This window comes from Acomys minous (assembly GCF_964271855.1).
Source record: "Acomys minous genome assembly, chromosome: 4".
NCBI lineage: Eukaryota > Metazoa > Chordata > Mammalia > Rodentia > Muridae > Acomys > Acomys minous.
The window spans coordinates 11,342,559-11,356,237 of NC_140486.1; the positions used below are offsets into that span (position 1 = coordinate 11,342,559).

At 43.7% G+C, this 13,679-nt stretch overlaps 1 protein-coding gene across 1 annotated transcript in view; it reads right to left on the reverse strand.

Moving 5' to 3' along the window:
• Positions 1-5,726: 5,726 nt before the first annotated feature.
• Positions 5,727-13,679, reverse strand: part of LOC311596177 (lipoxygenase homology domain-containing protein 1) — a 40,437-nt gene continuing 32,484 nt past the window's right edge. Inside the window, exon 9 of the mRNA XM_084779390.1 lies at positions 5,727-7,146. Within this exon, the coding sequence (XP_084635516.1) occupies positions 6,666-7,146 (481 nt within the window). The 3' untranslated portion in view covers positions 5,727-6,665. The remainder of the gene's footprint in view (positions 7,147-13,679) is intronic.

A 13,679-nucleotide genomic window follows, 5' to 3' on the forward strand; every position in this document is an offset into this window, starting at 1 on the left:
ACTCTGTTCCCATCAGCAGAGTGGGGTGACTTCTGGCTTCCAGAGGTTCGTCTGGAGGGAGTGGGGAGATGTGTCTCTTGTTTCTCATTCATACTTAAACTACTATTAGATTTGAATTTCTGTTTAGATACTGATGTCTTCTGCTTTATTAACAAATAGACATGTGTTTTTATATATGTTTGTGTATCAATGGCTTTAAGAGGGGAGTTTTCATTTTATTTTTGCTGTTGCTTTGTTTCTGACACATACTTCAGATTGAATTCAAACTATTAACCCTCCTGGTTTGGTCTCCTGAGTGCTGAGGTTACAGGAAACACACTGTCATACTTAGTGGTCCTGACTTAGAGTTAGCTAATGACAATAATAAATGAAGTGAAATTTTATTCACACATAGGTTAGTGTGCACGTGTGTGTATGTGAGTGTGCACAGGCATGTGTGTGTGTGTGTGTGTGTGTGTGTGTGTGTGTGTGTGTGTGTGTACTTGCATGGTCAGCATCCCTCATGGGAAATGCTGGAGGCCAGAAGTACCTTAGATTTTGTGTTATAGCTGAAATAACATAATGAGATAGCTCAAGGATAGGACCCAAGTTTAAATACAAATATTCACTTATGTCTCTTACACACCTTATATGCAAAGCCCAAAGGTAAATTTGTGCCAATTTTTTAGTGCGCCTGTGTTTTGACAGCACCCTTTACATGAAGTTGGCTGTGGAATTCTCCACCTGTGGTATCATATCAGCACTCAGAAAGTTTTAGATTTTGGAATATTTTGTATTTCAAATGTTCTAGTTAGGGTGGTGCTTAATGTGCGTGTAGTCATTGTTCATCTACAACCAGACTAATGAAAGTAAACGTTGCGAAGGACTCCATTTAAATGTGAAGAATAAAACCCTTTGCTCTGAACACATTGGTCAAAGTATCACAGAATAAGAAACACGTGGTCTCCTGGCCTAGGAAACAATACATGACTCAAAGTATTACAAGGAGAAAGAGGATGAGTGAGACGAAACCAAGTGGCAGAAGAAACTAACACAGTTTGGTGATCAAGGGGCCAGTGTGAAAGAGTACCTTCAGGATAAGGGGCACTCGGGGTTTCCCCAGGGCAGTGAGGGGGGGCGGGAGCTTACAAGCAGGTGGACCGACTCAATTTAATTAGAGCCCTGGACTTTCCCCACGCTACTCTTTGCTGGGCCTTTCTGAACTTCCCTGCGTCCCACCCTTCTCATAAGGCTTCATCTGCTCTCTGGAGGACTTGATGGGTCGCCATGGAGCAGGGACTGGACCTCAGGGACGATGGGAAGGAGAGTTGCACACCTTCTTCCCTCTTTGTTTTTGTGTTTCATAGACAGGGTCTCACTGTGTAGTTCTGGCTGGCCTGGCATGCCCCAAACTTACAGAAACCTGTCTATCCTCCTCTGCCTCGGCCTCGGCCCCTGAATGCTAGGACTAAAGGCATGCGTTACCACACTCAGCTGCACACCTTCAGTCAACACGCAAGTTCTCACTCTACAGCTCGAGACTTAGATGTTCACTCTCTCCTACTCCTGGGGACTTGGTCCTGTTTCTCTTTCTTTTCTTTCTATTGGTTTGGTTTCTTTTTTAAAAATATATTTTATTAATTTATTCATATCACATCTCAATTGTTATCCCATCCCTTGTATCCTCCCATTCTTCCCTCCCTCCCATTTTTCCCCTTACTCCCCTCCCCTATGACTGTGACTGAGGGGGACCAAGAACAGTGGTTAGATGCCACGATGTAGGTGGCAATGCCTTAACTGTATGTGTGTTGTGAGGCCCAAGGGCCTCTTCCATCCGTGTCAAGGGGAGGGCTAACCTTCTCTCCTTTCATACAACACTTTGTGTCCTATATCTTGCATGGGTATAGGGAACACTGATCAGAAGAAAAGACGAGAACCTTAGTAATGCCCACACAAGCCTACGAGGCCACACAGTGCTGGTGTCTTTCGGTGGACTGAAGATATGGCTTTGGGGGACAGAGGGTAGGACAATTGAGAGGGGCGATGGGTCAAAGCACTTAGCTCCTGGACACTGATTCCATGTGTGAAAACCTAGTTTCTAGCTCATTCCTTCACCCAGGCTTTCAGCATGGGTATTCAGGCATAACCAAAGGCATTTCCAGACTGTTCTGTAATGGTAAGGCATGTATAGAACTTTTTGTCTATAATTTTTCAGAAAGATGGGTGGGGTGGGGTGGGAGGATTATGCATTTCAGCCTCAGCAGTTGTTAGAAAGAGTCAGCTCCCTGGACAAGGGAGTCTCCTTCAAAACATGGGGTGCATGCGCAGGAGCCCAGAGATTGAGGAGGAGTCAGAAGACAAAGCCAGGATGTGTGTTTACCAGGCAGGAGACTGGCTGAGAATAGCAGAGAAGAGGAAACATGGGCAGCCCTGATGTCCTCGCTCACCTTTGTGATGTTGCCCCTATGTCACCTGGTTATTCCTGAGGCTGAAATCATCCTGGTTATCACCAGGTGGCCTCTCCCTCCACAGTGGCGGGATGGCTTCCGGGCCATAGCCTCCTTCTGAGGAGAGAAAGGCTTAGCTCTGATTTTTGTTCCTGTAGAGGCCACAGCATGAAAGCAATGGCAGACAGAGCATCTGGTAACCGGCTCAAGGATGGTGTGGTCATACTTCCTAAGCCTTCATGTCCACTCGCTGAGCCGGCTACTTAAAACACTGGGTTTGTTTCTAATTTCTAAGGGAAATGGAGACAGAAGGAACTTCAGTGACTTGCCAAGGTTGTAGAACCAGGACACAAGATTTGACGTAGACTCTTATCCCTTATTCAGGCTTTGGTGTCATATTCCAGGCATGTCCAGGGATGCCTAAAGGAACTAGAAGGTGAGGGAAATGTTCCTCTCTCTATTAGGGTATGTTATTAAAGATGCTTCTCTGCCCTGATGTCTAAGAGACGGTAGCTCCCATTTGCTGCTCACTTCGGAAGCAGATCAGTAACCTCAAGCCCTTGCCTCCCATAGTCTTCTCTCTGTCAAGAAATGGCGGCTCAGATGGATGTGGTAACTCATGCCTAAAATTCCAGCACTTGAGGGGCTGAGGCAGGGGGATCACCACAAGTTCAAAGCCATTCTGGGCTACATAGTGAGTTTCAGACCATCCTGGGCTACACAGTGAGACTTTATCTCCAACAAACAAACTGACGTTGAGTCCATACTTTCAGATGCACAGCTAAGTCTTCTTGCTTTCATCAGCTTCTTTCCAGATCTCACGTTTCATGTTCAGTTGTTCAGGAAAGCATGTGGCTCTGCCTTCCAGGAAGATGCACAATCATACCATTCTGAACTACTCTCACTGCCACTGCTCTCGTCAAAGTCACTCTCTTGTCTTGCTTAGGTGATTGTCACGGCCTCCCATCAGGTTTCCCTACTGCTGACAATGTAGCAGTCTGGTACTGTCAACACGTGAGTTAGACAGTGCCACCCTCTGCTCATAAGCTCCAGTAGCATCCCATAGCTGCCCAAGCACATGGCAGAGACCTGCAGGTGCTCAAGAAGTCTTCTGGAACTTATCACTACTGACCCTGCTAAACATTCGGCTCCTTCAAGCTTACACACCTCTGTCACGTGTCCATCTTAACGTTCTTCCACATTCACAATTCATGCTCGCTGTTTCCTTTGCCCTGAGGGCCCTTCCTTCTGATGCAGACAGGACTGGTCACCTCTCCGTTAGGGGTTGATTTATTCCATATCATCTCTCCACCACTTGAGTTAAAGTGCCCTACAACCCACTTATATCTTTTCCTTTCTTTATTTTTCTTTACTATAAAATGTTGTGTGACATAAAATAAAGTTGGGTTTATTTATAATTTTTAATTAATAGACTTTAAGTAGCAGAAGGGAAGAGTTTTATTAGTGTTTGAATGAGAGTGACTTCCATAGGCTGGTATATTTGAATGCTTGGTTCTGAGCTGGTGGAACTGTTTAGGAAGGATTAGGAGCCATGGCCTTGTTCAAGGAGTTGTGTCACTGGGGGCTGGCTTTGAGGTGTAAAAACCCACACCATTCCCGGTTAGATTCTTCTCTATTTTGTAGTTGTTGTCTCAGCTTGGAAGCTCTTAGCTATTGTGACTGTGCCTGCTTCCTGACTGCTGCCATGCTCCCCACCATGATGGTCATGGCCTAATCCTCTGAAATTACAAGCTCAATAAACTCTTCTACACATTGCCTTTGTCATGGTGCCTTAGCATAGTAGCTAAGATACATAATATCTTTTAGATGCTCAAGAAATGGATAGTTCTAGGCTGAACCAGGAATTCTGGCATTCGCCTTTCCCAGCCCCAGCAGTACACATGTGCTCCCTGAGACAAGGGCTTAACATGAGATTCTCCTGAACAGTCTTTTCTTTCATACACTCCAGAAGCAAGTTTACGGAAACTACCAGCTGATACATAATATGCATATTCCAAGTAAGATTTGCAATCTGGTATTAATGAATTTAAGACTTCCATTAATGGAGAGGTATGTTGCAAGCAGATTAGGCCAAAAGGCCTTTGGAGAAATGACTCAGACTGGCTAGGAAGGGTTCATATGGAATAGTTGAAGGATCAAGAATGTTTTTTTCTTGAAAGAATTCTGGCTAGAAGTAATAAAATTTGGCCTCCTCAAGACCTCAAGGTAGGACAAGTCTCAGCAAAGAGGGTATTCTAAATACTGAAATAAATTCATATGTTTATATCCATCTATTTATCCTCTCAAGAGCACATCTAACCACCTCTCCATCCACTCATAATGTACGCATCCATCAATGTATCCAACCATTTATCCCTCAGTCCACCCACTCACTATCCCATCCATCCATCCATCCATCCATGCATCCATCCATCCATGCATCTGTCCGTGCATGCATCCATCCATCCATCCATCCATCCATCTATCCATCCATCCATCCATCCATCCATGCATCCGTCCGCTCATCCATCCATGCATCCATCCATGCATCCATCCATGCATCCATCCATGCATCCATCCATCCATCCATCCATCCATCCATGCATCCGTCCGCTCATCCATGCATGCATCCATCCATCCAGAGAGACGTCCTTTCCTCTCCTCCATCTACCACCCACTCACATACACAAACACTTATTTACTCACTTATCCTTCCTTCCTTCTTCCTTCCTTCCTCCCTTCCTTCCATCCTTCCTTCCATATACTAGTCTTCCAGTACCACATAGGTTTAGCACACACACTATGTCCTGGGCCTTATGATAAATAGGATTACAAACATGAATTGCACCCGATCCTTCCTGAAGACTCATGGTCCAGTTAGAGAGGCAAACCTCCCACAACATACCATTCATAGATGTGGGCACAACATGAGGCTCCCCTCCCCCGCAGATCTATCCATGAGGGAGGGATACTGGAAAGATTTCCTGGCAGTAAATAAAAACCCTGAGCTGAGACAAAGAGTGTAGAACACTGGCCCTGGTGAAATGGAGGGGTGGATGGGCAGCAAGGAACTGCCCAGCAGAGAGGAGAGGCACGGGCAGGAGGACAGACTGTGAAGGCCTGCTGGAGATCAGCATGCTGGCTGGCCTCAGAGCTGTAACTGACTTCCCCAAGGTAGGAGTGGACCAGGTCTCAGGAACCTGGGGAATGGGTGGACGGGAGAAGTAGGAGGGGCCCTGTGGGAAAGAGTACACCCAAATCAACAGAAGCATCAACAGTTTAATTGAGAGTTTTCAGTAATGGTTTCATCAGATCCCGATAAGCCCTCTAAGGAATGTAAAGTAAGAAGGCAGGTTGAAGATGGCACGAAACCTGGCTACGTGTGGTACACGGTAGGGCCAGGCTTGCTCTGTTCCAAGAGCATAAGATCTCTTCCTGCCCTAGAGACGGTAGATGCCACATTCCACAGTGACACCACCGTGGAGCACTTGTTAGAAGGAAGTGGTGTGGACTCTGATCGGCAGAACCTCTCCACGTTGTGATGGGGGAGGAGGAGCTGAAAGAGCAGAGCAGGACAGACAGAAAGACAGACAGATGGGGCATGGGATGGGGATTAATGTGTCAGAACCTGAGAGCTCCTGTTCTCTTGGTCTCTGTAAAGCGGTGGGAAAAAATTATCTACTTTTCACAGGCTCATTGGTCCCCCAACACTTCCTCCTGATTTGGTTCTGCATTTGCCCCTGGATTTGATGGAACTGGGGAGAAAAAAACCACGTTTCTCAGCACATAGATGCCCAGCTGCGTTCTCTGTGGGGTGTGGTTGGTAATAATTTAATTAGCCCAGCTTTTTTTTGGGAAAAAAGTGTTAATTAGTTTTTGCTTAAAATACACCATCTTGATAACCTCTCCTTCCCCACTTGTCTCCCCTGAGTGAAGCCCCAATTTTCTAACTACACCTTGCAGCAAGTCCTAGCTTGGGACCATTGCTATTATTACACAGAAAGGAAATTTTAAAAAGATAGTTTGTAGAGTCATGGATTATGACACGTGATGAATATAACTCTCGTATGTCTGAGAGACGGAGAAGGCAGAGCCCAGGATCCCACAATGACATTTGCAAGGCGCAGCCTCTGGCTGACATGAGACCTCAGGTCTGCCGCCCTAGTCCCCACCCCTGGAGCGCTGCGTTGATGGCTGTTGAACACAACGCAGAGGGTAAAAGGTGAGGCCAGGGCATTCTCAGACAGATGGGAAGAGCTCTCGCCAGGTGAGTCCATCACCCCTAGACTTGTCCAGCCACCTGCCACAGGAGAAGATGGTGGCCACTCCAGTGCTAGTGTTGGTGACCTCCACCTTCTCCACCAGCCAGCCTGAGTAGTAGCCGCTGCTGTCATGCTCCAAGCGAACCTTGCGCAGCTCTCCCAGCTCCAGTGTCTCCAGGAAGAAGCGGTCCGTGCTGCCCCGCTCGAAGAGGTTGCGCATTTTCTGTTTCAGTTCCCGCTTGCCCGTGTCCCCGTTAGCTCCAAAGATGGTCACGAAGACGTTGGCATCAGTGCCTGCCCCTGGTTCATAGCCTGTCGTCACGATGACCTCGTACTTGACTGGCACCAGGCTCTGGACCTTACTGGCGAAGCTCTCTGTAGTTTTAGTAACCTCAAATACCTTGAAGTACTTCCTCTTCCTCTTGAGGGGGATGAGGCAGTCACAGTTAAAGAAGTACCTGACAGGGATAAAGAGCACATAGACATCAGCTCTGGAGAAACCAGCAGAGGGGCCCACAGCCTCGAGTTCCACCCAAGATACCGAGGCCGGATGTCCCATCCTTCCAATTGCTCCTTGCTTTTTCTAATTCTACCCCATCCCTCGGCCCATTCCTCATATACTGCTTGAAATCTACAGCCCAAACCTGTTGGTCCTGTCTTTCAAATGTGCCTAGAACGAGTGTTTATAGGCAGTTAACCATCGCCGAGGAGTGTATGCGTGTTAATAAGATCCCGTCCCTCCTTGAGAACTTATAGGCAGTGAATGGTTCTGAGGGGGAGTGGTCTCATGAAGCCACGCCCCTCTCTGAGACTAGTTTGTCCAGTTGTTCAGCTGCTCATAACTTTCCTAGGCTCTGCTAAGAAACCCCAATTAAACTCACTGGCTCACCAGTCCAGATGTGGATGGAATAATTTCTTTGTTCTGCCACTGTTTTTTTTCCCCTCATCTCCCCAGAAAAAGGTCCGCTTTTTCTGCAAAGGGGAAATTTAGTTTGAGTAGTCCCCCACTGGACACATAGAAACAAGGCCAGCTCTGGCCTTCCGCCTTGTGGTAGCCTGCAATAAAGGCAGGACCTGCACCTGCTGAGCCTCCAGGAGAACTTCCCACAGGAAGGATTTATACCAGCACCCCACCAGTGAGAGAACACACGCATGACCAGCCCAGCACCCATGCCAAGCATCTGTCTATGTAATAGACAACAGAAGTAACACCAGCACTCATACCCTGGGCACACCAGCACACACGCAGAGGCAAGTCCACAACTGAAGTGACTAGCAAGCACCAGTATCCTTCCTCTATGAAAACATCAGTGAGTCCTCACATAGGCAGGGGCAGCACCAAGTCCTGCAAGAGACTGGTTTCACTAGCAGACATGGAATTGGGAGGCTCCTTGTCTCAGTTTTCTAAGTGTTGGAATTGTTCTGGGTGCTGATTGCCTCTCTCTCTCTCTCTCTCTCTCTCTCTCTCTCTCTCTCTCTCTCTCTCCTCCCTCCCTCTGTGTGTGTGTGTGCGTGTGTGTGTGCTCATGCACATGTTGACACACACATATAGAGGTCATAGGTCAACCTTAGATGCAGCTCTTCAGGTGCTACCTACCTGAGTAGGGTCTCCTTTCTGAGTCACAGTCTCTCAGTGATTAGCCTATGCTGGCTAGCTAACGAACCTCAGAGATCTGGCCGTCTCTGCTTTCCCAGCTTTTCCTGGGACTCAGGCTCAGGTTCTCATGCCTGCGTGACAAGCACTTCCTGGCTGGGTCATCTCCCAGCCCCGACTGCACTCCTTCCCACCTTCTCTTTTCATTCTATATTCGCTTGCATCTACCTTGTCTTCTTCCTTCGTCCTCTTCTTCTCTGATTCACCTTTCCCTCTGCATGTTCCCTGTTGCTCGAATACTAATTTCTGACATCACTCTGCTTATTTACTTCCCTCCCTCCCTGAAGCAGCTAATATCTTAGGACATGGCATTCCATCTGTATTTCTTACCACCTCCAAATTTTTGCAACGGAGGGTGATTGCTTTCATCTGAATTCTATTGTATTTTTTATAAGTCTATGTATTGTTTATAGCCACTGATGAAAACAGGATTTTACTGTTGTAGCAAATTTGAGAGCTAGCAGACAAACTGAGGTGGTTAGCCACACACAGGTCAGTGAGGATAAATGACATATTGATCTTTCCACAACCTGCTACTACCCAAATATTTCAAATACTAAGACTGAATAAATATGCATGACTAAAAGTAAGATTAAAAGCATCTAACCTACAACCTAATGCATAAAACCCAATGCAGAAACACAAGAAATAAAAAAAAACAAGCAATGCAACTCCTTAAAACCACTAATTCCACCATAATGAACTACAGCGAGAGTGGATGAGGTGTTATCCTGGATAATAATTTAAAATTATTATAAGAATGTTGTACAAAATCAAAGAGGGCATGAAGAAAACCTGGAATGATAACAAAGAGAACACAAACTACTGAATAAAATAAAGAAGTTAATACAGGATGTTAACAGAAAATCCAATAGAAAGAAATACTATAATTAAAAAAAAAGAATGGAAAAGAAAAGCTCAATAAAGGAAAAAAACAATGGAGAGTTTCACTAATAAAATGAATTAAGTAGAAGACAGACTATTAGGGCTTGAAGACAAAGTAGACAGAACATTCAGACAATTAAAAAGATAAAATAGTAAGAAAGCACAGCCGAACACTTGAGACCTATGAGACGCCATAAAAGACGCAAACATGGATGGTGTAGAAGTTCAAACTAAAGGCACAGAAATCATATTCAGAAAAAGCAGAGCAGAAAGCTTCTCAAACTTAGAAAAAGTGATGACCAACTAGACACAAGAGACACTGAGAATACCAGACATACAGGACCAGAGAAGAAATTCCTCACATTATACTTTAAATAAAGCATTAAGATGACAGAGATGAATGTGGAAAGCCACAGGAGAGAAGAACCTAGGAACACACAAAGGCAACTCCATCAGAGCAATAGCAGGTTTCTCAACAGACACTCTCAACCCCATGGACATGGGCGTGGACAGTATGTTTGAACTCTTAAATACAGTAACTCCTGATGCAGATTACTATATCCAGCAAAACCATCTTTCATAGTTTAAAGAGAAAGAAACACTTTACATGACAAAATAAACTTAAAAATTCATGGCTACTAAACCCTGAATGAATCTACCTACCGTAGTGAAAGAAATAACCGCCAGGTCACAGGAAAAAATAAACTACACCAGAATAGCATATAAACAAATAAGAAAAAGGAAAACCTCAAATATCACAAAACAACAAATGACATGCGAAGCCTTTCGTAATAACTATGAATACTATGATTTTGGTCCTCTAGTCAAAAGACACAGACTAGTAGATTGGATTTAAAAATAAGACCCATCTATTTCTTGAAACCCACCTCCCTGGAAAAAAAATGAGCACAGCTTCAATGTGAGAGAATGGAAAATTATATTCCACATAAATGGAATTAGAAAGTAAACAGGTGTAGTAATACTGATGAAACAGGCGACAAAACAAAATTAATTATAAAGATAAGGAAGGTCATTTTACATTGGTTGGAGGGGGACAGTCCACTAAGACGATGTGGTAATTGTGAGGCTCTATGAGCTGAGTATTGACACAGTATTATAGAACAAACACTAATGGATGGAAACGTACAGATATTCTCCAACACAATAACAGTGCCCCACGCTCACCAACAAACCATCTGAGAAACTAACCAGATTAACAAGGAGCATCACAGCTAAAGGGCACCGCAGATCAAATCAACTTAGCAGAGACGTACAGAATGTTTCACCCGAACATTACATAATATACGTTTTTCTCAGAAGTCCATGTAGCTCTCCCTAGAATAGATGACATTTGAGGACACTAAACAAATTTTTAAAAATACAGAAAAATTCAAGTAATTTCTTATATCTTGTCTTTTTAAGTTTTGAGATTACAATTCAATTAAACACTTCTCTCTGTTTGCTTGCTCCAATCCCTGCCCTCCCTGCTCTCCTCCGTTATATCCTGTCTTATTGCAACAAAATCAAACAAGGACCAAGAGAAGTGACAGAACTGACAGAACAAAACTCGTGCGGGCTGAGTAGCACAATACTGAATGGTCAGTGAGTCACCGAGATCAAGAGGGTGATTAAAAAAATTCTAGAATCAAACGAAAATACAAATGCCACGCACTAGAACTTGTGGAGCATGAGGAAAGCAGTATCAGGATGTTTTTATCTACAAATGCTTACATTTAAAAACCAGAGAAGTCTCAAACAGAGAGCTTAGTGATGCACCTGAAGGCTTGGGAAAAACCAGAGCGAGTCAAACCCAACTCGGTAGACGGGAAGAAATAGTAAAGACCAAGGCAGAAATGGACAGAACGGAAACCAAAGGAATAGCACAAAGAATCAATGAAATAAAGAGTCGGTCCTTTGAAAAGATAAACAAGATGGACAAACTTTTAGCCAAACTAAACAGCTGAAAGAGAAGACCGAAATCAATAAAATTAGAGTTCAAGAGGGAGACATCACGACAGACAGCAGTGAAATCCAGAGGATCTTTAAGGCACACTTTTAATGCCTCTATTCCAGCTTGTAGGGTAGCTAGATGCTAAGGGTGCCTGCTAACAAGCCTGACCGCCTGAGTTCAATATCTGGAACTCATATGGTGGAAAGGGAGAACCATCTTCCACACGTTCTCCTCTGTGTGTGTGTGTGTGTGTGTGTGTGTGTGTGTGTGTGTGTACTAAAAAATGAAAATACAGAATACATTTCTAGATATGCAAATCTACAAATATTAAACGTAGATGATATAAACAACTTAAATAGATGTGTAACAGGCAATGAGACTGAAACATAGATGTGAGGCTTCTCAAGCTCAGATCCAGATGGTAAATTCCACCAGACCTATAAAGAAGAACTAAGAGGGATATTTCTCAATGTAGTCCATAAATCAGAAAGAAAAGGAGTGCTACCAAAGTAACTTTAATATGGTAGGATCACCCTGAAATTAAAACCAGATAAGACACACACACACACACACACACACACACACACACACACACACACTAATCTCCCTGATGAACATAGACAAACTACCTTGTAGAATATATTCAATCACACATCAAAAATACCATGCACCACCACCAACTGGGCTTTGTTCCAGGGAAGTAAAAATAGTTCAACATCATAAATCAAGAAACGTAATGCATCACATTATAGATTCAAGGACAGAGATCACATCATCATCTCAATGACTGCAGAAAAGATTTTTCTGACAAATTCCAATATCCCTTCATGATAAAATCCCAGAAGGAACTAAGGCAAGGACAATGCAATAAGAATTATCTATCACAAACTTATATTTAACATGGCATTAGAGAGGGGGAAACTCAAGGCATTTCCACTAAAACCAGGAAGAAGACAAGAGTTCCCAGTCTCTCCGTGTTTATGCAGTACAGTCTTTGAAATTCTTTGCTAGAGCACCAAGACAGGAGAAAGAAATACAAGGAGCACAGATGTACATGAAAGAAGGAAGTCAGATGATGTGCAGATCATGTGATGTTACACATACTGCACAGGACACTAAAGAGTGGCATATATCACTCTGAATCGATGAACACCATCAGCAAAGCATCACAACAGAAGAAAGCGAGCAGAAGACTCTATACAAAAGCTTTGAAAGACCCAAGTGAAGGTGACAGAAGACAGATTTACTAAAATTAATTTAGTAAATTAATTTGCAATAGAGATTTATTGCAAAACCCATTAAATTCCCATGACATTCCTCACAAAAATAGGAACAAAAATCCTACAACTAACACAGAAGAGTACAGAAGGCCCTGGTGGATTGCACAAAGCCAGCCCGAGAAACATGAACACCTCTGGAGGCATGCTCATAACCACTTTAAAGATATAATTCAGAGCCATAGGAACAAAAGCACAGCACCACAGAAAAAAGGTAGTGGGAAAGATTTAAGGACCCATATTTAAATTCACAGCTGTAGACACCTAATTTTATTTATTTATTTTTTACCAAGACACCAAATAACATACACTGAAGACCAGACAGCCATTTTGGAAGATTTTGCTAGGGAAATTGCATATTCATATGTAGGAGAACAACCATAGATTCTCATGTTTAACTGTACCATAATCATCTCCAAATGGATGAAAGACCTTAATTATGAGACCTGAAACTCTGATACTGTTGGGAGACAGTAGGAGAAGGCTTTGAAGATACAAGCACAGGCTGGGGCTTTCTCAAAAGGAGAAACTCAGGGAAAATGCTAATAATTGGCCACAGGAAACTGAAAGTACAGCAGGTGCTGGAGATTTGGGTCAGAGTCTTAGGGTACTCTCCCAGGGTTCCCAGGGTTCAATCCCAGCGCCTACATGGTGGCTCACGACCATCCATCGCCCCAGTTCCAGGTGATCTGACACTCTCTCCTGACCTCTATGGACACCAGGCATGTGTGTGTGTGTGTGTGTGTGTGTGTGTGTGTGTGTGTGTGTGTGTACATACATACAGCCAAAACACTCCTACATATAAAATAAAATAAATAAATCTAAAAGAAATTAAAAGCACAGGAAAGGGATCAGCAGGGAGAAGTGACAGTCTATAGAACGGGAGAAAATATTTGTTGCTTCTTTATTGGCTAGAGGGTGACTATCCACATTATATAAAGAAATTTAGGGAAAAAACTGAATTCCAAACAAGTAACAGTGTAGTCAATACATGGACTAATAAAATAAGCGGTTCTCAACAGATAAGGTAAAAGTGGCCTAGAAGTATAGGAGATGTTCAACAGTCTTAGCCTTCATGGGAACACAGTCAAAACTACACCGAGAGTTCCATATAACTCTGGTCAGAATGTCTATTACAAAGAAAACAAACAGCAACAAATGCTAGTGAGAATGTGGGGAAAGGGGAAACCTTTACACACTGCTGGTGCAATGTAAACTGTCCAG